We start from the raw sequence: 27,451 nt of genomic DNA, 5'->3' as shown, positions 1-27,451 counted from the left end.
GAGGTCTGGGTCGTGAGGTCTGGGTCGTGAGGTCTGGGTCATGAGAAGGTGTAGCACCGATGCCCCTCCTAACACACGATGATGCTGCAGCAGCATCAGCAGCCTGCAGCAGCAGCAGCACCATCAGTCTGTCCGGCGTCCCGGTGCAGCCGACAGCCGCTCCAGTCACTCCAACTGCAGGAGGAGGCTCTTCACGCACCGCACGCACCTCCGGAGCTCCCCCTGCCTCACTTGGTCCGGGTCGGCTGAGGGACACTACGGCTGCAGACGGAGAGAGACTTCAGGTGTTTGGACGATGAGACTTGAAACAGTGTTGAAACTTCTCCCGTGCGTTGTGTTCCTACTCCCTCATGTGATGCATGCTCAAACAGGTAAGCTCAACCTACTTTAAGTTATTCACAAGTCCTAGAGTTTTGACTGTGGTTATGGGCTTGTTAAACCCAAAAAAATATATATATATTTAAAAGAAAATGTACAAATATTGGATTAAAAGTAATATTTAATAAGCGAGAGCCAAAGAGCTCCAAGTTCTCAGATTCCTCTGGTAGTTTTTTTTGGTCCCTCTGCCAAAAAGAAGCTGACACCTTCTCATCCATCATGTAGCCGGCCCCATCAAAGGCCACATACCTCCAGGTCTCATGGTCGGATTCGTGCTGCCGTTGAACACAGAGACGAAGCAGCTCTACGTTTGCTTGTTTTCTTCCCCTCACACATTGAGGGGGTTGTTCGCTCTGACAGGCAGACATGATGTCAGAGATCCTGTCCAGCTGATCGGGACAGAAGCGGCCAGGTGTTGAGACTTCAAAAAAACGTCCATTGGTAGCTTTGACAGCTCCTGTCGTCCCGTCTCGCTGTCACCGCCGACTGAGACCGGCCGTGTCACCTTTCACTTGACCTCTCTGGTCAGGGACAGAAGCTTCTTGGTTACAGCTTGGATCTTCATCTTTGCTCTCACTTTTGTGGCCATTATGCTTTTTAATCATCATGTTACGACTTCTATGGTCGCACATTTTAAACCTCGAGCCTCTCTCCTCTCTTTTGACCTCCTTTTAGTCACCTGAGTGACTAAAAAACATCCCAATTATCCTTGGTAGCCATCAGGTGTGCCACTAGCCTCATAGACGGTCTAGTGTGTCCCTTTATGTCACTACCAACTCTTGAAAAGCCTCAAATGATCTGGCTTTGCTTCTTCAGTTAATTACAATCACGTTTCACTCCATTCATTCAGATTTGAGTGATCAGTAGTGATCGATTCTCATGTATCGCTAACCAGAGGTGTGCAACCGAGTCACAAATTCTGACTTTATGACTTTAAACTTGACAAGGACTTGGACTTTGACACAGTGACTCGTGACTTCGCTTGGATTTCTTAACATGAAATTATTGATACCTTCAAATATGTTTACAATATGAGTAAAATAAAAAAACAAGACGGGACAGAAACATACAAAGTTCATTCTGTTATCGTTTGAAGTACGATATGCTATGAAAGTACAATATCAGTGCTACTTTTAAATTCAATTTAACAAACTTGTTTTTACATTTTTAAGAGACATTTGTGATTTATGTTGATTTCATATATTATTACTCTGTTGAGATTGGCATTACATTTGGTGAAGAGCGCATTATGACTCAGGTTAGGACTTGAAACTCAAAGTTTAGGATTTGGTCCCACCTCTGCCGCTAACATTTTCATGTGACTATGAGAAGTCATCTTAACGTCTCTCACATTGCTCAAAGAAATATGTGGATTTTCTGTAAATTGTCTCACAGCTGCATCAATCTCATGTACACTTGGCTCCATTCTTCTTTAGCTATATATTTCCTGAATGTAGCTTGAGCTAGCTAGCCATGTTGGGAGATGACATCCCAAATCCCGTGTCCGGAAATTGCCTTGACATCCTCCGTGGCGAAAGTTTAAAGATGTTCTAATTTTATTTTATTGCCCCCTCTAATGACCCCTGAAGCCTCAAACTGTGTGTTTAAGAGTCCTCCCTTAACCTTTGACCTGCTGACCTTTTCTGTCTCTGTAGCAGTTTTAGGACTTCCTTCCACTCCAGCGAGGTTTTAACGTAAAGAGGATGTCTTTCATTTAGATACGATTTTTTTGTTTCATTTGTAAAATACACTGAGGATTCATTGTTGGAATGATCATTCTTCTGCTTATCATAAGCAGAAGAATGATGTTTTTACAACTGCTCTTTACCACAAGCTGATGGATACTTGATGAAAGTACTTCCTCCCTTTATGTTACAACTCATGGTGAAACATATATTAAACATCAGCAGTCACATCCTGCTGGGAAAACCCATTCATATTTATGAATGGTGAAAGATTTAACCTCTCACTTGACCTCTCAGGTCAGAGCCAGAAAACTTAGCTGCAGTGCACAGAAGCTGGCCGGTAACTCCATGGCAACGGCTTGGATCTTTTATTGCTCTCTGCTCTCACTTTTGTGGCTTTATGCTTTTATGGTCGTGTTTCAACTTCTATGGTCTCTCCCTGATCTTGAGTTTAAAATATCACCCTTACCTAATTTCCCAGTCTTGGTCACCTCCATCTCCAGCTATTTAGCATTTTGTTTCACTCCAATCACACTCTTGGATTTTGTGCCGTCATGATTTTGTCTTATGAAAGAACAGTTATCACTCTTTTCCATCAGGACGGTTGTCTCTGTAAAATACACCTAGCTGTTTTCATGCATTGACCGTATCAAGACCCAGAGAGCTTTCCTAGACCTGGTCCAAGTTTTCCATCACATAAAATATAATTTCTAAACAAACTGGTGTCTAAACAGAAAGTTCATGGCAGGAGATGGTGGCAGTTGTTTTTGTCGAGCAACATCCTCACAACTTTCTTGAACTTCAAATGTGAAGAGGTTTTTCATAAGGTGGTACTATATTTTGGTTGGCCAGATGGACTTTGACGAGTAGACTGTATATTAAAAGTGGACGTAGTCCGTTTGACGTCACCCATTGGTTTGTGGAGTAATGTTTTGAAGCCTCAAGTGTGGCATTTTAGCCATCGGCATCTTGGTTCTTGGCCGTCGCCATCTTGGTTTCGGGTCATCGCGATCTTTGATTTGGGCTGTCATCATGTTGTTTTTTTGCCGTCGCCATCTTGACACGGGAGGGTGAAGCTTTGTACAACCAAATGCTGAACAATACATTTTAAGGCGACCACAATGTTACAAGATTGGGACCATAAACTTGTGTTTGCCATTGTTACTAAGGGTATTAAATCAAGTGAGAAGTAGGATGACTCCTATAGACTAGCATACAATCAGACTTGTTGTTTACATGATATTGAGAGCGTTGATTGTTCATATGTGCCTGTGACATCATCAGTTTTATTATTTCAAGTAAACTCACCTGCATCCTCTGAATCACCACCTCTACTTGTTTTAGATGATGGTTTTATTGCTTATTATTTATACATACACTGTATTCATAATCTGTATTCTTTATTGCTGTTATTTATTCTGGCTTTTTAAGTTCCTGAAAGTACCATTTTTATATACTTTCTTCATGCAACAGATCAGTTTTATCTTTTCTCAAAAATGTTTTAGTCATATTCAGTAAATGTATTTCTAGGCTAAATGATAAACTCATACTCTGTCTCTCTCATGCATTTCATGGTCTGTATGCAAACCTCAACACTGAGCAGCACCAGACCTTTTTTTACCAGCTTTGATATTTCAATTTGAAATGTTTATCTTGAACACAGTCCAGCTGGACCGATGACTTCAACAATTCACTTTTTTTCCCGCAGAAAGCTGTTCATGTAATCGATCATTGCTATTGACAGTCTTGGTGTCCATCCAGTGCTTATGTTGTCTCTCTGGCTGGACATGCAGAGCTCCCTCCAGAGTGTGAGCCGGGCGGCCACTCCATCCTCCAGGACCCCTACCGCAGCACCACCTTCAGCTCCAGCTGGCTGCAGCAGTCGGCCCTGCAGGACTTCATCTGCGACCACTCCCTCACTCCGGGCTGGTACCAGTTTCAGATCTTTGACAAGCCGGCCAGCATGCCCACCCAGTGTGTGGAGGTAAATGATCTGCATGTCAAACAGTATATGAAGGAATATTAAGTAACATCTGTGCCTTGGCTCACATGACTTAAAGGTTCCATCCTGTGTTTTTGTATGTTTTGGCTCGTTTACTGCAAATCATGTAAATTTGGATGTCATTTTTTCATCTTCCCAGACAACCCTTGGTTTTCTTTCATATTTGAATATGTTATAAAACAACATCAGACTCTTAACATTTCTTGAGTTGTTTAAATCATCAAAGTGATCATTTTGTGTAACTGTCAGTTATGTAATACAGTGTAGACTTTTCTTAGAAATGTGCAATTTAACTCTGCTGATTCATTTTCACATCATTCATTCATTTTCACATTCATTTTTGAATCCAAATCATTGGCTGCTTCTAACATTAGAAGTATGACACAGAATATTTAAATAAACGGTGTAACTTGCATTCAAAAGCATGAGCAAAAATGAAAAAATATAAATGATTTGAGGTGAATGAGCTTGTTAAACGCTAATATCGTCCTTTCAATTTCACCCTCCCTGTCCATGTCCGCCCAAACCGCCTTATCTGACTTCAGGTTTCCCTGTGTTTGTTAACTGACTGTGACCTTATTTGAACACATATGAACTTGTGGACACATACTGGAGCTGGAATGTGCCTCATATCCTGCGGGTGCCCTGCTGTGTGGAGCCTGTGTCAGCATCCCTCCGCCTTCCCAGGGCATCGCTGCTCTCCCTGGGTGACAGATATCCACAGGAGTGGGCGGTGGAAGGAAGAGAGGATCGCTCTGAACATGTGTTACATAACAAGTTGATGTCTTCATAATGATGGTTAGATTTATCAAACCAAGGGGAATAAGCTGGGACAACAAGTGTTAAAGTTACTGTGAAAAAGGCTCAATGTGATGCTGATGCCTCTCTATAAGTGAACAAGACTATCAGCGAGAAGATTGTCTATTTCTATATAGTCATACTTAGAGCCAGTCATCCTCGCTGCAGGTCGGATTCCCTGTGAAGGCATGTGAGTTCAGCATAAACTCCTCCAGCTCAGACTGGTGCGATCAGTCCACTACAGATTGACCCAGATCCGGCTTCGCTGCAGTCTTTAACCTGCAGTCGGTGCTCCGGCGGGAGGAGGACAGCTCTGCTCCTGGCAGCAGGGCCCAGCAATACCACCTGGAGACCCTGGCCGTATTGCTGGGCCCGCTGGAGGAAAGGGAGGCACAGTAGTACCAGAACCAGGACTGAGTGTAGCAGATTGTCAGACCCTTCTGCTGTAAAATGTCATGTTTTCTAAAGGGAGTCTGGTTCTCGGAAAACACTACCACTTTCGTCCACAGGGACCGCCAAACTCAACACAAAATGAAAGATCGATGATTTATAAGCTAATCGTGATTATGTATTTTGGTGACATCTTTTGGTGCAGAGCTGCAAATACTACCCATTTCTGTCTCTCTTTATTATTTTAAATATTTTTTTTATATCAGGTTCTGAGAAAAGCAAACGCAAAACTTCAAGTTCCACCTTCGTAAGGCAAAGAAATGACAGTGTAATTGTGTGCCTCTCTCTTTCTTAACATCCAGGTGAACCACTGTGGGACTCAGGCTCCTGTGTGGCTGTCCCTGGATGAGGGTGAGTCCCTGCCGGGGCCCCTGGAGGTGAGGCAGCTGACGGCCTGCGCCGCCTGGCAGCTCTTCCCTGGCATCAGCAAAGACTGCTGCATGTTCCGCATCCCGGTCACCGTCCGCAACTGTGGAGACTTCTATGTCTACCTGCTCCAGCCTACGCAGGGATGCATGGCCTACTGCGCTCAGGGTAAGCCAGATGTATCTAATACATATAATACCATGTTATTATATCATTATATCATGATTTATAATCCAATATGTTGATTAATCTTGATTTATAATTGAGTGCCGTTGTTGCTCTCCTATCTATGCTAACAGAGATGTCGGACACTTCGCCCACAACGTCGCTGAGCTGCGGCCCTGACGGGGTGAACGTCGACGGAGCATGTCAAAGTGAGGACCCTGCTGCTGTGTTTACGGCTTACCCTTGTCTCCTCGTGTTAGGTCAAACACCGAGACAATCGGGAGGTCAGGGAGTTGCCATGCAGTCAGGAATGCACCGTCGGCCCCCTCACCGCTCCTCTTAATGAGCTGAGCATGTGTCCCCGGCGTCCGCTGGGCCTCGTCTCCATGGCGACGGCCCCTCAGCCAGGTCGTGAATTACGCCAGGGCAGGTTTTAGGAAGCTGGCAGAGGTAGAGGTGGGAAGGAGCAGGGAGGTTTAATTAGGGAAAGATGAAAAATCTCTGAGGAACAACTTATTTTAATTAATAGAATAATATTAGCAGAAATGGTCCTTCCCAACTGTTAGTACATCACCTGGGTTAGAGCTCTCATTTTCTCTGACGAACGTTAAACCCATATGTGATAGTTGAACATCTTCATGCCAAAACCATGAATATGTTGCTGTGACGGCCTCCTATCTGCTTGGAAGACTTTGCTCAAGATATCTGGACCTGAATGGGGTTGAGGTCAGGGCTCTGTTGCCTGTCAAGCTCTTTATGTTCCTGGTTTTGTGCACAGGGGTCACTGCCATGTAGAAACAGGAAAGTTGCCACAAAGATTTCTATTAATTAGTTAGGTCCTTGCCTGAACCACAACAAAACAGCTCCAGATCGAAAGTACAAAGGAATATGAAGAGTTTAAGATCCTGATTTCTTAAAGGGCCAGTATGTAGGATTTGGCGGTGGCCCTTTAATAAAGGCTCAAACAGCTGTATTGGCTTCCTTTGTGTCCTCTGTTTTGGGTTCTACTCAACCAACATGCTGAGAATGAATTGCACAAATATCATCTAATCTAAAACACATGTTAGACTCCACTGATCCACCCACTCTTTCTGCTTCCCTCCTGTCAGCAAAGCAGCCTCCCACTCCGTCTGCACCAGTGATTGTCTCAGAGGTGACGGGAAACTCCGTCTACCTGAAGTGCAGCTTTGGGAGCAGCTCCAACAGCTCCCTGGGTTACGTGGTGGCCTGGTCCCGCCTCTCTCTTGAGGGCAGGAAGGAGGAGCTCAAACAGGAGACCACCATCCAGACCTCCGCCTACATCGAACTGGACGGCTTCAACCTCCGTCTGGGGGACAAGGTGTGGTTCAGAGTCTGCAAAGTCCAGTCTACTTCTAGTTGAAAAGGGGGAATAAAGGGACAGAGTCAGGTCCATGTTCCCTTGCATATATGAAGAGATAATAGTTTAAATAACATAATTAACACATGGATTAATCTGTATATTCTTCAACATCCAATACATTCAGTGACAGTATTTCATTTATAACCCACTGCATTTCTTAGAATTGGGTTAAAAATAACCACAGGCTGAAAGCTAACAGTCAGGACCATCTTAAAGGGTATATTCTGTATTTTTCAACCCTATTTCCCCATGTTATACCTCTGATTGTCTAATGGGGACAACACTTTTTTCAAATGGTCCAGTGTTAATGGACCATTTGGGTTTGACAGGAGGGTCAGTCCACTGTAATTGCTTGGGGGAACTTCTCACCACCAATGTTTTTGCCGATGATGGGGTCAGGTTGTAATTTGAAATGTCTGACAGCATTATGGAAAGAACCCTACAGAGAAATAGAACTTTCTCTACCTTTTGCTTGATCCAGTCTGTGGTTGTTCTTGCGTCTAACTTGAGTCTTTCTCAAGGAGAAGTCTTGTTCTGAAATCTTACTGGAGGTCACTTGTTGCTGGAAGACAACGGTGGACACGAATGGAGAAAGAGAGGAATGTTGTCAGAGGTAGTTGCGTTGGAGTGCATACAGCATAGCTTAGTGTTATCTAAAAGCTTTTCAATGTCATGGCTGAATATATTTAGCTGTTTGCGATGACAGATTTCAGAACGAGACTTCTCCGAGCGAAACTTGGTTGGACACAATAACAAAAAGGTCGGATTCATTCTCTTTATAGTCATTTCCATAATCTTGTCAGACACTTGTAATATCAATCTGAGCCTGTCAGTGGCCATTTAGCAGCTACCGTCTGCAGTTTTCTCCCTCAATACTGGACCAATTGTTAAAACAGTTTGTCAGGTAGACACACGAACATGGGGAAATAAGGTCCAGGTTAACCTCATTTCAGGCTTTTAGTTATGAAATGAGGATAAGTTAGAGGCCTCCTCCATCAATCAACTCTGCAGTCTTCTGGAAGCAGACCCTACTGTGTAAATCAAAGATTTTGTGTGACTGAAGCTATTATTGAAACCTGTCAACATGTGGTTTTGTTTTACTGCTTGCTGTTCGTGTGTGTGACCAGGCCGTAACTATAAAACCTTTATACATTCAGGATTCTTTCCCTTTCATTTGCTGTGTGGTTTCTTCTGTACCTTCTCTCCCTCCCTCTCTCCCTTCCTCACTCTTTCTTAACAATGTATCAACGTAGGCATAACAATTCAGATTTCTTTTTTTTCTTATAAAGAATGACAACAAATCTCTCTCCCTCTCTCTCAGATTTACTGCTCCAGCTCCAGTTTCTTCTTGGACTCGCCCGACGTCCGTGGTGCTTCAGTGCATAGTCAGGAGTTCTTTGCTGGGATTATGGTATGTCACAGCAATCTGAAGTTTTACAACTATTCATGTGTGTTGTGTCTCTTCAGGATGAGTGTGACCATAAAGACTGATCATCTGTTTTTGCAGTTCTATATTTTTGCATGCATGTCCATGTGGTTCTGTGTGTTAGTTCTTTATTATATTCCTGTGTGAATGTGTGCGTATTTATATTTACATCGAAGATTAAGTGACTGTATGTGGTTCATCGTTTATATTTAAAATAATATTTAAACGTTTGGGAATACAGCAATTATCTTTCGTGCAGATAGTAATAAGAGAAGATAAAAAACAATCTTATTTCTGTGCGTATGGAGCTAGAGGAGGATGTGAGCTTAGCTTAGCATAAATACTGGAAGCAGGGGGGAAAGCTAGCCTGGCTGTGTCCAAAGTTATATCAAGACAAAGAGACAATCAAAATGTATCAAAAATACATCATTCACAAACTACTGTACATTTAATTTAGATTTTGAAGTTTGCTCTTTCTTCAAGTCTGTTATACTCTCACGAAAGCTTGTTGGCTAAATCGTTTATTTGTTCCTCCAAGTAAGATCTCTTTCCCTAACATCTCCCCCTCTGAATGTCATGCGATGGTGATCAAGGCTCCATGTTTAAAGGGGATAACCAGTTTCATAACTGTTCTGTGCAGCTAACACCAGAGGTGAGCAGTGTGTCTGAGGATGGGAGGCTGTATGAGCTGGTGGTCGAGAGCACAGTTCCTGTCCCGTGTCTGGAGGAGTCGTCCTCCTCCACAGAGCCGTGCACTCTGTCTCTGCAGCTCAGCACAAGCAGCAAAGGTGAGGACTTACTGCTAAGTCATTATAGATTGTGTGCGTTTTACAATAAATGTACAGCACCTCATTCCTTGTTGTGTCACAGATGAGGGTTTGTTGGGAGCCGACCTGTCTCTGTCCTCCTGTGTGGTGGATCTGTCCCGGGGCCCCTGTAGGGACGGGGTTTGTAGCCGAGCTCTGATCCACTTCAGCCCCGTCACGGACTTTGTCAAAGATGGCAACAGGACAACCCAGATCTCTGTCAAATCCATCGTCACGCAGAATTTTCTCTGGAACGGATACTCACCAGAACCAGTCGAGGTAAACAGAATAAAAATTTATTTATTTTAAAAAATGTTATACTTTGTTAATAGTTTAATCATTTGTGAGGTTTTTGTATATATCAGATAGTTCTTCAACTCTTTATATATTAAGTATTCCTATTTAACCCTTCTTTTAACCCTTTTTTCCTGATGATAGCTTTTTTAAACTGCTTTTATTGTATGACATTGTTACATTTGTTGTTTTTGAAGAGCAAAATTAGTAGGATTTGTAAACACTGCATTCAAAGTTTGCCCCTTGCTCGAGGGTTACGGTGGTAGCCGGCGGGGGCAAGCCAACCCCAGACTCTTTGTTTTAAACGAGCATTTACGGATCATTGTGTTTGTGTTCTTTCAGTACTGTGTCTGCCATTTTCAGAGGTATCTGGCACCTGTTCGCTAAGTTTTTAGAGGTGTTGACGTACCAGAACACAGCAAAATAAGAAAATAGAGGCAGAGAGCAGAGTCACTGCAGATACAAACACCGTCAAACACTTCTAGTGGGTCATAAATGATGACTGAGAGGGATTCTTTTTGTATAAGTATGTAAATTGTTTCGTTTTTTGGACGAAAACCCGAGTCATTGTACCTTTAAATATGTAATGGAGAACCAACTGTACATTCTTGTATCGTAATCATGTATTTTATTTGAAATAGTAATGAAATTGATCTGTCATTTCAGATAACAGTGAAAGATGTCTCCTCCGCCTACTGCTACTCCTTCACTGATCCTCACATCCTCACTTTTGATGGCAGGTACTTATTCAGTTCATCAGGAAACATACTTTATATGTATCAGAAAATGGGCTATATTTTTTTATAGCAATTTAACACATTAAATTATATGTGGAATCTTTAAATTGTCCATCGTGAATGATGTCTTTTTCTTTGTCTATGTAAAGGCACTATGACAACTACCAGGTAGGCACCTTTGTTCTGTATAAGAGCACCGTGAGTCCGTTTGAGGTCCACGTTCGTCAGTGGGAGTGCGGCAGCGTGGTGCAGGCCGCCTCGTGCGTGTGCGGCTTCGTGGCGAGGGACGGCGGCGACGTCATCGCTTTCGACATGTGCAACGGGGAGATGGGTGAGACCAAACCTCACCTGTCTGTGAGGAACAGAGACCTGAGCAAGAGCGGCATCCGCATCACCGAGTCCTACCAGGGGCGCAAAGTCACAGTGAGTGAGGAAATCTGTCTACAGATACAGAACAGCATTAATGAGCTTTACTCTTTATAATAAACACTCTATATACATAGTTTCTAGGTCAGAAATCATACCATTATTAAGAACAACAACATGAACATATATAATTCTGGTAATTCACACTTTAAAACACTTACAAAAATCAAAATCATTGCATTTTTAGGGGGAAAACAATAATATTTTAATTGATTATGAGATCAATGTACGTTTTTCATACATCATACTCTATAAAACCTTAAACTACTTTCAGAGCACTTGTTGCTGAAGGACACATGCTCTCTGTCTCCGTGTGATAATCTTTGGCTTCTTTAATCCTACTGTAATAATTGCTGCTGTTATTATAAGTAGTCTTATTATATGAATCATTTATGTCATATACATTGAATGTGTTGTATCTCTGTTATGCTGTTCATTCTGTACACATGACATCTATTGCATTCTGTCCATCCTGGGAGAAGGATCCCTCCTCTGTCGTTCTCCCAGAGGTTTCTTCCCTTTTTTCTCCCTGTTAAAGGGTTTTTTTAGGGGAGTTTTTCCTGTGCCGATGTGAGGGAAGGACAGAGGATGTCGCATGTGCACAGATTGTAAAGCCCTCTGAGGCAAATTTGTAATTTGTGATTCTGGGCTATACAAAATAAACTGAATTGAATTTAATTGAATTTAATCTTTCTCAGATGACCTTCTCCTCGGGAGCGTTCGTTCGTGCCGACGTGTCCGACTGGGGAATGAGTCTGACGCTGAGAGCTCCCAGTTCAGACCGGAGCCACACTGAGGGCCTGTGTGGGACCTTCGACGGACGGCCGGACAACGACTTCCACTCAGCAGGGGGCGCCACACTGGAGCACCTGCACGATTTCATCTCTGCATGGAGGTCAGTGGGTGCTTTTCATCATGCTAACGTGTCTCTTGTCCTGCCAAAGAGGAAATCATTGGTTCCCTGAGCTGTATCACATGTCAAACCAACAGCTTCCCTTGTTTAAGAACAATGTAATAGATGGAGAGAAAGGCCCATAAAAGTCTTATATATACAATAGATCTTTATTTATTCATATAGGTATGTAGATTGTTTAACATAGACAATCATTAGTAGTAATATTACTGTTGTTGATTTTAATCATCAATAAATACTCTTTTTAAGTCCTCTGACTATTATTATTGTTAATAGAATAAACTGTGGGAATGATGAATGATAGAATTTGGACTACATCACCCTACATGATAAATGACTTCCGTATGGGAAGCCTCCTCTCTCCTAGGGAGTGGAAGATCCTCCACGTTGGCAGAGGTGGAGATGATTCTCAGGGTTAGGATGCAGGGACGCGAGGACGTATAAATTAGCAAATTGAAAAGAACACGTAGTTTTTTTTTTTACAAGTGAGGTATCTGCCCAAAAAATATTGGGCGGTGGTTGTTAGGGGGCAGTGATATGCATATGGAGAGTTAAGAGTTGTTAAGTTTTTGCCATTTTTTGTTTGCCATTTTCATGTAGGTATCCAGGCAACTTGCTAGCAATGTAGGATTAGGACCTTTAATCCTGCATAATTAACTCTGATTGGTCAATTGTTTTTCAGACAGCCTTTTGATGCAAACCTGTTTGAATTTCTGAACAAATCTTAGATGTGGGCAGTAGATCCACTAGCTAGCATGGCACCCAGGCATCTTCTTTAGAGCTCTGTTCTAGTGTACACAAACGCCAAAGAGCCGAGGCTGGATTACAAACCACACCTTCACCTGGGAACCCGATCTCAGGAGCCACAAAAGTTCACTATGTCAATTGGATTATGTCATTTTTAATTTATTCTTCAGGAATTTGCTCTGCTATTCAAAATATGAACTCCTTGCAAAGACCCTCCTGTCAAACCCTGGTTCCTCCTCCCTGACATCTCCTCCTCTCCTCTCCTCTGTCAGGCTCCCTCCAGGCAGCAGCCTGTTTGACACCAGGCCGTCCCACCTGAGCGCACCGAGCCCCCGCAAGCACTGCAACTGTCAGGCCGGGCCCCGCCTCACATCTCCCAGAGCCCGATCTCAACCAGCCACCTCCTCCGACTCCGCCTGCTCCCATCACGGCAACGCTCACCTCCCCAGTGTCATCCCCACTCTGGACGTCACGGCCGAGTACATCGGCTCGGTGGAGCTGCTCAAAGGCGAAGGAAGCGACAGGCAGCCGCTGCCTCCGGGTCGCTCCAGTCACAGCAACCGGGGTCGAGGGGGTGACGCCCGGTCGCGCAGGGATGGAGCTTCAACCTCGGCTCACAGACGGCCTCAGACCCACCGTTACGTTCCTAACTCTCCTCACCAAAGCCTCAGCCAGTCTGATCTGGAGGGCTTCACCTACTTTTTCCCAGAGGACCACGAAGCAGTGGTTCCACACGACTTTTCCCTAACTTGGCCCACACCTTCTGGCCTGAGCGAGCAGCAGGCCAGGACTCAGTGCCAGCAGGCCGTGGCGGGCTCGAGCATAGCGTTGGGTTGCAGGCGCCTGTTAGAGGAGTCGATGATCGCGCCGCGGTAACCATGTGCATCACCGACCTACAGCTGAAGGACGAGAAGTCATGGCTGAACGCAACTGTACCGCTGCTGGAGAACGAGTGTGAGAGGAGGCTAACGGAGGAGAGGAGGAGAGAAAAGGAGTACCAGGATGTCCTGGCTGTCCTGAAGTGTCCCAATCTGTGCAACGGGAACGGCCAGTGCTCAGACTGGGGTTGTGTCTGCTTCCCGGGGTTTGGGTCGTATGACTGCAGTGTGCTTTCTGGTAACATACCAAACATACACTGACACAGATATTGCAGACATATCGGTAGAAATGCTTAATATGTTTGAGTTCATTTAGTTTCCCTTATATAGTTTGTCCAACAGCGAGCACTGACAAGTTTAATTTAACTGTTAAATGTCCCAAATTCTTTAAAAAAAAAAGATAACAAAACAAAACAAAAGCTACAACTCATCGTGCATAAATGAAACAAGCAGAAATACATATAATGACATTAAATTGAACTATACCCTAACCACAAAAGCATTTAAGGTTTCTCACATTCATCAGTCACTCACACACATCTGTCTTTCCTCAGGATCTTTATGAAGGTAGCTTGTGTGACACATGGTTTGTGATGTGCAATTCATTCTCAGGTCTAACAGTCAAATGCTCTTTTTGTTGCTTGCTGTGTGAAGACCAGATCCCAGAGATCACTGAGCTGGAGAAGGAGGGTCTGTGTGACGTGAGACAGGGAGACTGCTCCACCGTCCAGGTCTACGGCCAAGGCTTCAAGGACTCCTACGAGCTCAAGTGTGAGTTTGTGAAAGAAAAGGTACTTTGTTTTTTTCTGCTTCTTGTTCTGTTCCATTATCCACATTGGTGCCATTTATGTTTATTGTTGGCATGTCATCTTATTTGTTTTAGATATGTCTTGCTGTGTTATTTGGGACTTTTGTTAATAATTAGAAGTGTGAAACGGTTTATGCAGAAGTCTTTTGGGTTTTAATCCATTTCTCTCTCTCTTTTGCATTTCCTACCACTTCTGGCTTCCTCCCTCTCTCCCTCTGTGTCTCTTGTCCAGTTGGAGGATGGGGACTGGGTTCTGGACGAGCCCCAGTTTGTCCTGGCCGTCTTTTTGGATGCGACGGCTCTGGAGTGCCAGCTCCCCCTGGAGGACAGCCGGGCTCCTGCAGGCCTGGACCTGGAGACGGAGACAAACAGACCACTGGCTCGCTGGCAGATCAAAGTTAGTCACGTCTCCAACCATTTCTGCTGTGAAGAGATCAATCCTGACCATTGATACACTGATCTCCTTCTATCCGGTTTCTCTCTTTCAGCTTTTATTCCTCCTTTTTTTCTTCAATCCATCATCCTTCTCTTTAGTGGGGAAACTTCTATTATTATTTATGATAATTAGTTATTTAAATATCTCAAAATCTCCCAATATGAGATGATATAGTAAATCTGCACTGAAGTAATGAAAGCAGACAGATGTGGATGTTAGCTAGTTTACTCAAATACACTATTTATACAAATTTTGGGAACACTTTTTCACAGCAGTTAGATTAGATAAACATGAGAAGGTGAAATTACACAAAATAATATTCTCAGATTGTACAATGAACCATGTTGAGATATTTGAGCAGTTCAAAATGACCCAGTGTTGACCGACGACAGTTCACCTCACTACTGTACAGTTCAGTTGATTTGTTTGATGCCTTTTCCCAGTGATCCACAGTAATCAAGCTTCTGCTGATGGCAGGTTTCCAATGACGGCTACAGCTTCAGTAACGCCAAGATACTGACTCTGTACGACGGGGCCTGTCAGATCTGCAGCCTCAACACTGAAGTCCTCTGCACTCTGAGGGTACGACGGCTTTCTTCATAGTGCTATTGATTTAATACAGGGATCCAAAAGTAGCAATATCTCCAGCTTTGCTTCATCCTTTAACTGTCACGTCTTCACGCTCTCAGCCCCAAACTCTTCATCAGGTTTAGGAGCTTTCAATCTGTGCCGGAGATGTCAGTCAGTTCAGTTTCTGTTCATTCACAGCAAAGTTAAAATACAATATATAAGTACAATCATAAGACATAATGTAGATTAATTGTAAAAAAAAAATGGGGGAAAAGAAATCCAACACAAACACAAAGATGTTTAATTTACAATAATATAAAACACAGAAAAACAAGGTAATTGTATTTTTTAGAGGCATGACAGTTCTTTTCTTTCATTTATTTATTAAATGCTTTGATTTTCTCTCAATTGATAATTAGACTAATCAATTCAGCTCTGTCTCGAAGTGAAAGATAATTAACAGATTGTGCTCCTCAGCCAACAAGCCATTAAAATGTACGTGTTACATGGTTCATGTTGAACGTACTGGACATGTTTTCTGCAGGAGAGTGAACATTCATCATGCAACTGTACATTATAACGGTACACCCACTGAATTTAGTGTTGCAGAATGTGTGAGGTCCCTAAACACAGGAAACAATTAGGTTTGTTTTCACAAAACTCTCCTTGTTCTCCTGCACGACATGTTTTCCACAGACTATGTGCCTCACTGAGGTAGGTCAGCGTTGAGCAGCATGTTTTATGTCATGAAACGCAGTTTGTTTCATAGAGAAATAAACACTGAACATGACTGTTTTGTTATTTGTGGTCTTTGCTTCCCAGGAGAAAACCTGCAGCATTGACGGCCTGTGTTTCGGTGAGGGGGAGGCCAATCCCAGCAGCCCTTGCCTCACATGTCGCCCAGACTCGTCCAAACACACATGGTCCATAGCGGAGAGTATGTACATCGAAATCTCATCTGGTTTGTCTCAGGAAGTCTAGACGATACTGGACTCCATGTGAGATTGAAAAATACTTTACTAAAGTCAGATTACTGATCTGAATGATGAGGATAGCAGGACACTATGTGGATTACTGATATAAGGCTGGTTCCATCTACTCACAAATCATTTGCTCATGCATGCAGTCACTGAATGATTCATGTATTAATTACAATGTATGGCCTGAGCTATACTGGATTGTTAAAGGCTGATGATGATATTTTAGGGTTAAAAAATCTGAAAGTCACTTTTGAACATAAACAAACACTTTTCATGCATTTTTTTAGATCTGTAAGTTTCAACCATGATGTGAACTGAGCGGGGCATTTCGAGGGTTGGACTCTTTTCTTTGGCATTTTCTGTATTGCGATTTCTTGTCATTTATTGGCCAATATGAACCGATACAGAAACGTTAATGATAAGCTATAATCAGAAGATAACTGCCTGCCCAATGTTCTGTTTTAGTTCTGTCAGAAAGTACATCAGGTAGATTTCTTATGTTTTAAAAATGTATTTTTCTTCAGCTTGTAACACAATTTTGAACTACATAAGGAACATTTTTCACACAGTCTGTCACTCACCTCATCATGACTTTTTCCTCCCTCCTTCCTGTTTCACATCAGAGAACGAGCCTCCGGAGCTCCAGTCGTTGCCGTTTCGTCTCCGGTCCTTCCAGGGAGAGAGTTTCATCTACCAGCTACAAGCTCGGGACCCCGAGGGCTCACCGGTGCTCTTCACCCTGGAATCCGGTCCCGAGGGTGCATCTCTGTCTCCGGCCGGCCTGCTGATGTGGAAGGCCACAGCTGAAACTACAGACACACACACTTTCCAGTTTACTGCGAGGGACGACTGTAACGCTGAAACCAGAGCCTCCATACAGGTAATGCTGGGTTTGTTGTGCTTTTAATGTGAAATATTGTGACCTGAACAGTTCTTACTTCACAGTTTCACACCCACTAAATACACAGTAAGTATGAGTATGTTTGTGGGGTGGTCCAGTATACAGTTAGGGTTAGATTGCAGTGGAGCGATAAGTTCAAGTAGTCTAGAGGTTAGAAATTAATGGTTTTATAGATAGATAGATTGATATAAAGATAAAATAGATAGATATAAAGATAAAGATAGATAGATAAATAGATAGATTTAATTTCAAACAATAACACATTAAGAAAAACAGAACAAGAATCACCATCAAAATTAACAATAAACATATAAAGCAAATTCTAAATAAAGTAAATGAATAAATAAATATTGTATGTTCGCAAAAGAGTAGGCAGAAGTAAATACTTCAAAGGTTCTTAAATAATAACGTTCAATTTTCTATTATTATAATAATTTATGTACACAATAACAAAAGTTGCACATCGTTTAAATCTAATTCTCTTTTTAAATATATCTGTATATAGTTTATCTTTTGTTTCTGAAGATAAATGGATCTTTTTTATTTTTTACCCACTTTAAAACTAGTCATTTAAGACAGGTAAGGGGTCTAAAAGAGGCAGACTAGCGGTGAGCAGCCCTCCACAGTCTTTGGCTCTCAATAGAGGAACCTTTGTTTCGTCCTCCCACTAGAGGGCGCTAATGATGTGAGGTTCTCTGCTCACTGACACAATCCAGGAATTCTAAGCAGGTTTTTATGATGAAATTACTAATTAAATCTGCTTGTAGATTTAATTTGTTTGGTGTTGATCGATTGTTCCGTCCCACAATGCAATGCACACAGGAAATAAAAGGCTACTCACGGCTGTGGAAAAGTTTCAGATTCAGTTGCCGATGGTGAAAAAACAGCTCCCTTGACATTCCAATAAAACAAAAACTTCATTTCCAAGAAAATTGTTTCTTTGCCAAATAGATTGGCAATTTTAAAGTCACAGTTTTTTTTTGATATAATTTCCTGTTAAATGAAAGGAAATGAAATTCTGAATTGTAGTTGCATGAACAGTAGAATGCAACTGCGACTCTGCTTTGGGCAGAAAGCAGCAGCAAGACTTAAAGCCAGAATCATGAAATACACAACCTGACGCGACATTGCTTTCAGATTACAAACCTGTTTCTCCGTCCCTCTCCTTCAGGTGTCTGTGCTCTCCTGTGAATGTCTGAACGGAGCTTCCTGTGTGACCAACGCCTCCCTCCCTCCCGGCAGCGGAGAATACCTGTGTGTGTGTCTCGATGGATTCAAAGGCGAAAGGTGCGAGGTGGATGTGGACGACTGTAAGCCCAACCCCTGCAGGCTGGGCCGCTGCACTGACGGACCCAACTCCTTCTCTTGTACCTGCCCACCTGGAATGACAGGTAGGGATCAACCTGCACAGCTGTTTCCTTCAAAAGCACCCAGAAGGAAAAGGCTGAGAAGAATTCTGATTCAGTAGCGTTGTGTCTGCACTTTGAAGGAGACATTAAATGATGTGAGACCTTATTGACCTTTTGTGTTTCATGCGTTTCATCTTTCAGGCCGTACATGTAGAGAAGACATAGATGAGTGCGTCTCTCAGCCTTGTTTCCTCGGGGCGGGCTGTAACAACACGTTTGGCTCCTTCATCTGTGGAGTCTGCCCACAAGGATACAGCGGTGACGGGAAAATCTGCACACGTAAGTCCTCGTGTTAGTCATGGATGGTTTCATTTTCTCTGTAGGATAAGGTTGGAGATATTCAATATTTTTGTAATTCAATTCATTGTTGTTTTTTTGTCTTTTCATGGGATGTGTTAAGAAAATATAGAGGCAGTGAGAACAGCTAGAGGATATTCAGATGTATTGGCTCACTTTGTAGGCCATATCTTAAGAACTACCTCCATCTAGTCTACTCTTGTTTCTTGCGTTCTTACATAAATTAAAGAAACTACTTGTCGTCTGTTTTTCATCTGTTTTGTTTTCCTGAAACCACGACTCTCCAGCCAAAGCTCTGACCTCACCAGCACGAGTACCGCAGGTTTCGTTGAGGCCCAAACCCTCGGGCTCGTCTGCGTGCTCCAGACAGCCGTGTCACCCAGGAGTTCAATGTTTCGAGAGCACCCACGTCTCGGCGGGCTTCGTCTGTGGACCCTGTCCTCCTGGTCTCCATGGAAACGGACAAACATGCACAACGACAGGTGAGAGTGAAGCGAAGCAGTTCTATTAATTGAAAACTGATGCTGATGAAGGAACAGTGGCGACTGTGTTGTGAAGTTTGTGGTTTTGATGTTTACCAGAATGCTGTAAACCTCCTACAGAGAGTCTAGTTTGAATCCACAAGTATGAATTATGTTATATTTGTTCGTTATCATATGTCAGTTTATACCGTTATCGTTATATAACAATTTTTGTTTAAAATAATACAACTTTCACATTCAAAGTGACATTTCATTCAAGAAAATGGGAGGAGAGATGAGAAATTCAACATGCTCATTATAAAAAAAACATTTTTGTAACTATTATTTTCATTATTGTTGTTGCTAGTAGTATTTTTTTGCGTATTTAACATTTTTGTTTTTTTTATTATTTACTGTTATAGATTTTGTGATGCATTTTGTCATTGAATCCAAACAGTAGTGACAATAAATATAATAATTGTATTTATTTATCATTTAGCTGGAAATGCTTTATATAAAATAAAAAAAGAAGAAAGAGAACACAGTATTTTTAAGAAAACACTTGATTATATTTCTGACATTTAACATTGATTAGCATAAACAATGCAACAGTAGGATCAATAATACAGAAGATATGTTAGAATAACAATGGAGGAAACTTAGTTATATTGTTATAAATTGTTATTTTGAGTAAAATGGGCGCCTGATGTCTCTCATGTTTCTCTGTCTCGTTCGTCTTTTTTAAACTAGTTAAGAAGTTTTGTTACTTTTATGTGAAAGTAAGACAAACAAAACTTAATTAAAGCATTCATTTATTACTGTCATTTTAAACATTGTGTAACTCAGGATTTTATTACATGTTGTCATCTAAGAGTTTTAATGTTGATATATGTTTGTGTTAGTTTTTTAAGTCATGTCCTCTAACTTCCAGTATTTTACAGGTCAGGGGTCGGTCGCCAGCGGAGCAGATGGTCATATTCATATCACCAAGGACATGACTCCCACCTCCTCTTCATCGTCTCCATCCTCTCCCAGACGACCCCCTGACAGGCGGACGAGACCTGAAGCCACCGTCTCCAATGACAGGAAGACCACAGCGACGCCGCAGAATCAACCTGCCACCAGAGTGTTTCCCTCCACCGTCCACAGAGGTAAGCCCAGCGGGACGGAGCTGAACCCGGACCTCACCACAGGGGTCAAACGGGGGTCACCATCTCACCATGTGACCTGCTCCGACGCACCTTGCTTCCCCGGTGTTCCCTGTGAGCCCACCGTCAGCGGGTCCTTCAGGTGTGGACGCTGCCCGTACGGCTACACCGGAGACGGAGTCACATGTAAAGGTACTAGGTGTCAACGTGGTTGTAAAAACTACTTCCTGTTTAGGTATGATATGTGAATAAGAGATATTGACTAGCAAACCATAACTAATGAACTACTCATACTGTATAACACTCCAGTCTGAATGTTTTTAAAAGGAAGAGAATACGTAATGTTTCACACACTATTATATCATTCCTTCTTAGTGTCAAATAGAAAATGCACATTAGTGTGAGACAAAGTAAAGATGTCACATTTATGTAAATAATGTGCAAATCATCATCATCTTTGTCTACATTATATAACATGTAGGTGGAGCATTGTTCCCAATGCTTCACATCAACAACTCGTATTTATGGAAAAAGCACATCAGATATTAATGGGAAAATGTTTCAAATGATATATATAATATAGCATGTTTGACTGCTGTACATTGTTTAGCTCCATGCTGGTCCTCCTGTCTGTTTCTCCAAACTCAACCTACTGTAGTTAATACACTGACTCTGGAGAAGTACCTCATACAACCCCGGTTATAAATACCGTAACAAAGTATTGTTGGCAGCTCTACCTTACGTACATCTCTGTATCAAATACTCTATTGATTTTTTTTTTTTGCAAAGCTTACTTCATAAGCAGTAATGATCTAATGTGATGCAACCTTCTTCTTCAAGAAGTACTACCCTGAGCCTTCCGCTTAGCACTTATTGTATTCATATTAGTTTGTTACACTTATTGTATTCATATTAGTTTGTTTCTGTACTTTTGCTCTGGTTTATGCTCTTAGATGCTTGTTTAAGAAAGGAGATGCACTTATGACTTCTGGTGACTAGTAGTTCTCTTGAATACCTATGTTGAATACACTTATTGTAAGTCGCTTTGGATATAAGCGTCTGCTAAATGACTGTAATGTAATGTAATGTAATGTAACCTTGTTAAATTCTAAACACTATTTTGCTGCTACAGCCTCATTGAATAATGACTTTATTCATCCCGCAAATGATTCTGTCTATCTTCTTACTGTTGTTTGACCAGCAGTTAAAAATAATCCAAAGGGATTCCAGCCGCCAGATGTTTGGTGTTTTTAATGCAGGATAAATAACATAAAGGGTTAATTTACATCATGAGTGGAATTCTTCAAGTAAACTAAATGATTTGGTTTCAGCCGTGTGCAGGTATCAGTGTGGGAGGAACATGGAGTGCACTCTGCCCAACACCTGCACCTGCAAGGGAGGCTACACCGGATACGGCTGTCATATCGGTGAGAGGGAAAACATTTAGATAGAACTTCTTTATTGTTCTACTGGGAAACAAGTTCGTTAAATTGCATCATTCTCTGCAACTCACTCAGTTTTTAAGACAGTAAACCTCGGAGTACTCTGCACGCCGTCATGGCACATTACTGTTTAAATCACCTCCTAGGACTTGCCCTCATTCATCTTCTCCCCTCTCAGCCGTGTGTCGACCCGACTGCAAGAACCAGGGGAAGTGTGTCAAACCCGATGTCTGCGAATGTGCCGTGGGCTACAGCGGGCCCACCTGTGAGGAAGGTAACCTGAGCTCATATTCACACCTGTGTCACATGCCGACACACACAGAATGCTGATGAGGATCCCTGTGTTGTTGCTGTTGTTGTTGTAACTCTGTGTCGGCCTGTGCAGCGAGCTGCGAGCCGCCCTGTCAACACGGAGGCACCTGTCTGGCCAGAAACCTGTGTACCTGCCCCTACGGCTACGTGGGACCCAGATGTGAAATCAGTGAGATGATGCTTAAGTACTTTAACCGGGTGAAACGGATTCCGATGTGTGATTTGTGTTAGAGTGACAGTGTGTGAGGTTTACAGTGCAGTGGGACATGACACACTTTGAAATGAAACAATGCCTCTGAGGTGTAAGAGCTGACTTTAAAGGAATAATTGAGCATTTTTGGACATACAGTATATCAGTTTCTTGCTCCAAGTTAGATGAGAAGATCAATAAACTTAGCTTAGCATAAAGACCAGAATCTGAGGGAAATGGTTAGCCTGGTAAAGACCTCTAAAACTCATTAATTATCACGTTAAAACTTGTTTGTTTAATATGTACAAAAACAAAACCCCGAAAAGTGTGAGAATAACAAGGCTATGTGCTATCTGGAGCCGTGCAACCAGCAGATTTTTGTTTTTAAAATTAATTCAATTAGATAAATGAGATATACTGTGTATGCATTTACTTTGTGTTTACATGCACATCAGAAGAAAAAGTTAAAGACCCTATTTATACCTCTGTGATGGAGAGACAGATTATGATATGACATAATTTTCCTGCTGATGCTCTACAGGCCTTTACAGACAGTTTCACTTCCTTCCTGTTTTGGGGCTTTTTGCCTCCAGTCTGGTCTACAACGGTGAAACACATGATCATGGCCAGTTATGAGCATTCCCATCTTTTTATATAAAAGACAGCTTCGTTGGAGACTCCTCGGCTCTGATTGGTTGTTTTTCTTCAGGTGCAATGGAATCTTGCAGAAGTCATTAGTTGCACTGAAAGGAGGCGGAGCAACCAGATTATTTAAGAGATTATCTGTCTCGTGTACTACCGTCAGGATGAAGTGACAGTTTGAACAAATATGACAAAAAGTTCAATCGTATTAATGTTACCAGCTGTAGCTTTCAGAAAACTGTCAGCAACTTAACCTCAGTCACTGTTTTCTTTTTAATTCAAAGTAGCCAAAAACAATAAAATGTGTCACTTTCCCGAGACTTTTAAACTACACTGTAACGATCACATGCTCATGTCCCTTCTGCTTCTGTGCTGCATGTCTCACCTGTAAATCAGCGTTGATGTCATTTTTTTCAGATTTACCGTTTATGGAGTTGAGTTTCTTTAAACGGCACATTTAGGAGTGTGCATGATAATTATTTATCCGTTTCAGTGGTGTGTAACAGGCACTGCGAAAATGGAGGAGAGTGTGTCTCTCCTGATGTCTGCAAATGCAAACCCGGCTGGTACGGACCAACATGCAACTCAGGTAATATACAACACCTGACATCAACTGTGAATTCACACCGCAGCTACGTGATGTTTCTACTGTAACATTTTTTAGACCACATTGCTTGGTGGCATAAAATTGGATCGTAAGGAATACAACTTGCATTTGACAAATACAGTAAATCATATAAACATACAGGCTTCTCTCTGCCATACATAGATGGTAGATTGAAAACAGAGCTTGAAACAGGAACATTAAATGTGTGAGATCTGTGAAATGTGGCTCCTTTGTGTTCCTCAGCTCTCTGTAACCCCGTCTGTCTGAATGGAGGAACATGCACCAAGCCCAACATCTGTTCCTGTCCCAGCGGCTTCTACGGCTCTCAGTGTCAAATCGGTATGAACTGTGATGAATATTTATAACATTGACACATTTGACTGCTATTTCAGTGGCAAGAATGACATTCCTTCAGGAAATTGTTGTGTTTTGGTGAAGCAATGCCAGATTTAAAGAATGATAATTGGCAGAAATATCTGCACTTTTGATACAAAGATACCAACATACTCTGCAGTAAAGAGGGTTTATTTTCTTTTATAAAAAATATGGTGATTATTCATTGATCCCTGGTGGCAGACAGACTTCACTCCAGTCCAGGGTCAGCTACCCAGACCTCACTGATGGTCTGTCTGTCTTATGTCTCTTAGAGATGGAGATGATTTTCACGTTTTCATGTTTTTACTTCAATGCCCCTAATTAAGTATGACATTATTATGCACAAGAGGTTTGAGGTTATGTCCGTGTTCATACGTCTGATAAACGTCTATGAGCCTCCTGATATCTTACAGTTGTATATTGTTGTGTTTTCCAGCTGTATGCAGCCCTCCTTGTAAGAACGGAGGTCAGTGTATGAGGAACAACGTATGCTCCTGCCCTGAAGGCTACACGGGAAAGAGGTGTCAAAAGAGTGAGTAGAATCTCTGACTCGTTTCAAGTGATACCTCCCGCTGGCAGCCCACAACTCAATATGCTAATCTAATGTGTAATCAAATGTGTACCAGGTGTGTGCGAGCCGATGTGCATGAACAAAGGAAAGTGTGTGGGACCCAACACATGCTCCTGTGCGTCCGGATGGAGAGGGAAGAGGTGCAACATACGTGAGTGACTCCCATGTTTTATTCATACGCACCAAATGCATCACAGGTAATGTAGAGATCACGCAGCGGTGTCATGTATTCAGTCTGCATTCATTATCATTTCTTAGGGTTGTGTTAATGTATGGGACGATAAGGGTTAACACACTTTACGAACATAATTTGCCATAATACAGACCTCAATATCAAACAGTATCACTACATGGCATACAGTTTTTGTTTGTTTTTTCATATAAAAATGTCAAAAACAATAAAACATAGTCTCAAATGGTCTTGCATTACATTACATTACATTACATTACAGTCATTTAGCAGATGCTTTTATCCAATAAGTGTATTCAACATCGGTAACAAGAGAACTACTAGTCACCAGAAGTCATAAGTGCATCTCCTTTCTTAAACAAGCTTATAAGAGCATAAACCAGAGCAAAAGTATAGAAACAAACTAATACGAATACAATAAGTGCAACAAACCTTAACATCCTGTTTCAACAGGAAATACATCAAATGAAGGAGGCAAGGTACACTTTTTTTAGGATTTTAGTACATGGGATTTTCTTTCTCACAGGCAGACTTTTTTTTTTACAGGCTGCTATAAAATCCTCACTGGATATGATTATATCAATCTGCAGGTCAATTGCGCCGAATTGATTTGTCTCTACGATGGCTGAAAATGGTCAAAAATGTCCATCATAATTTCCCACGGCTCAGGGAAATGTATTCATACGGCTTGTTTTATTGAAACACTGCCAATTCATTTTCTGTCAATCGACTTAATTGTTGCACCTGTAATTAAAAGGCCCCAACTCAACCATCTGTAAAGTAAAGCATTTTCACTGGAAGAGATCGGAGTGGGTCATTTGAGGTTTAGCTCTGAGATAAAAATAGTCCCCTGCTCACTTTGTAAATTCTGTTTCAATGTGACTTTATGAATAAAATCATCGTTACATATGGTCAAAATTAACATTCGTCTCCTGTTGACTTCCATTCTATGAGTGTGAATTGCGAAAAAAAACATTAGCTTCCAGCGACTGAGGCAAATTCACATCTTTGCATTTGCGTGGAGTTTCAAGCGAAAATTTCGCCACGACAGGCCTCAATCATTTCATAATAAACTGGATGCAGTGTGGGCAGATTTTGTGCGAAAGTCGTTCCCCGAGCTGCAGTAGACTGTAATCATACCTCCCTCTCTTTGTTTTCTAACTGTAGCCGTCTGTCTGCAAAAGTGTAAAAATGGCGGCGAGTGTTTGGGCCCAAACACCTGTCACTGTCCCTCCGGCTGGGAGGGTCTCCAGTGTCAAACACGTGAGTTCATTCATGATAAGACAATGTAGTAATGTAGAGACTCTGGTCAGGACACACAGTAGAGTACTGTAGTTAACCTTCCTTCTGTCCTACCGGAGTTTGTAGTCAGAACAAACAGATGAATATATTTTATCTCTCAGTATTGTTTTGATGTATTTAAGATTTAACTCCTGTTTTATTGATTCCCTTTATCAGCGGTGTGTAGACAGCGGTGCCTGAACGGAGGGAGGTGTGTCCTTCCTGACTACTGCCACTGTCGGAAAGGCTACAACGGCCTCACCTGTGCTGTAAAGGTCGGCACAGTATTCACACTTCTTATACAGTACAAGTCTCTGTGTAGCTTAACGGGAAAAGCACTTATATTTACAGTCTTAAGGTGTCATATCCCCTTTGGTGCTTTCAGGGCCCCCAGTTTGTGTCACAGAGTTAAGCTTATTTACATGTCTGGGGATTAAACAAAGTAGGCCAAATTGCTTTTAATCGCTTTAGGGAGACATTACTCCACTTTATCTTTACAGAGCAAATAGTTGTTTGCTGCTACTTTATTGTTCCGAATGTAAATAAAGCTCCTCTAATCGTTCGCTTACGGAGAAAAAGATGCTCAGCTCGGCGACTTGAATGTGACGCTAATACATGAGGAGCACTTGCTTCAGCTTTGGGCTTTACATTTATTAAAATGCCACTTTGGATGTATTGAAAAATATGTGAAATTTATATTTTGAATGAATTCATGTTTCCATCTTTACAGGTGTCGCAAGCATGATGGGGAAGAAATGAGAAACGGGTTGAAAGAAGCTGCAAAATGCACGAAGCAAGAAGAGATCATCGTGAGTTGTTGTGTGTATGTGTGTGTGTGTGTGTGTGTGTGTGTGTGTGTATGAGTGTGTGTTGGTGGATATGTGTGGCTCTTGATGTATTGCACTTGTCTGTTCGTCCCTGTATATCACTACCTCAAGGCTCACAGTAACACACATCTGGTGAATGCATCAGCAGAGACTTTCTACAGATGTGTGTGTGTTACTGCACAGTATTATGTAAAATAAGTAAATGACAAGTGAATCTGTTTCAGTGATGGTTTATTCATGAGCTGCAGGTTATTATTACCAGCAAGCCCCCCCCACAATTTAGCCTTTTTACCAAAATGATTTGTTTGTTTTTCACTTATGAGAAACATAATGGAAGGATGTTTTATTAGTCATGCTTAATCTAGATGGTACACATCAGTAACTTGTTTTAGACTGAATACATCACCATATGTTGCCATTTAACGAAATTGAAATGTGTTTTTTTTTTTTCTTTTTTCCTTTCATAAATATATTTTTTGATTGGGTAAAGTATTGACAACCTGTTTGAGTTATATATAGGGTTTTGTTTTATATTAAAAAAAAATCTCTGAC

At 41.8% G+C, this 27,451-nt stretch overlaps 1 protein-coding gene across 1 annotated transcript; it reads left to right on the top strand.

Annotated features, from left to right (window-relative positions):
* Nucleotides 1–295: 295 nt before the first annotated feature.
* Nucleotides 296–26,867, top strand: vwde (von Willebrand factor D and EGF domains). The gene is given in 32 exon segments (XM_054622156.1): nt 296–371; nt 3,857–4,047; nt 5,616–5,847; nt 5,979–6,053; nt 6,954–7,183; nt 8,547–8,636; nt 9,292–9,439; nt 9,522–9,736; nt 10,418–10,491; nt 10,638–10,911; nt 11,613–11,809; nt 12,847–13,439; nt 13,442–13,690; nt 14,107–14,243; nt 14,493–14,657; nt 15,174–15,278; nt 16,089–16,203; nt 16,870–17,126; nt 18,319–18,538; nt 18,698–18,835; nt 19,123–19,335; nt 20,256–20,654; nt 21,794–21,889; nt 22,083–22,178; nt 22,290–22,385; nt 23,542–23,637; nt 23,899–23,994; nt 24,467–24,562; nt 24,657–24,752; nt 25,959–26,054; nt 26,250–26,347; nt 26,803–26,867. Coding segments are annotated over 32 exon segments (5,274 nt in total). The 3' UTR covers nt 26,818–26,867.
* The last annotated feature ends 584 nt before the right edge of the window (nt 26,868–27,451 follow it).

Source organism: Anoplopoma fimbria, chromosome 20 (genome assembly GCF_027596085.1).
Source record: "Anoplopoma fimbria isolate UVic2021 breed Golden Eagle Sablefish chromosome 20, Afim_UVic_2022, whole genome shotgun sequence".
In the NCBI taxonomy this organism is placed as follows: domain Eukaryota; kingdom Metazoa; phylum Chordata; class Actinopteri; order Perciformes; family Anoplopomatidae; genus Anoplopoma; species Anoplopoma fimbria.
Note: the sequence above shows the minus strand (reverse complement) of the source record. Positions and strands in the feature narration are given on the sequence as shown.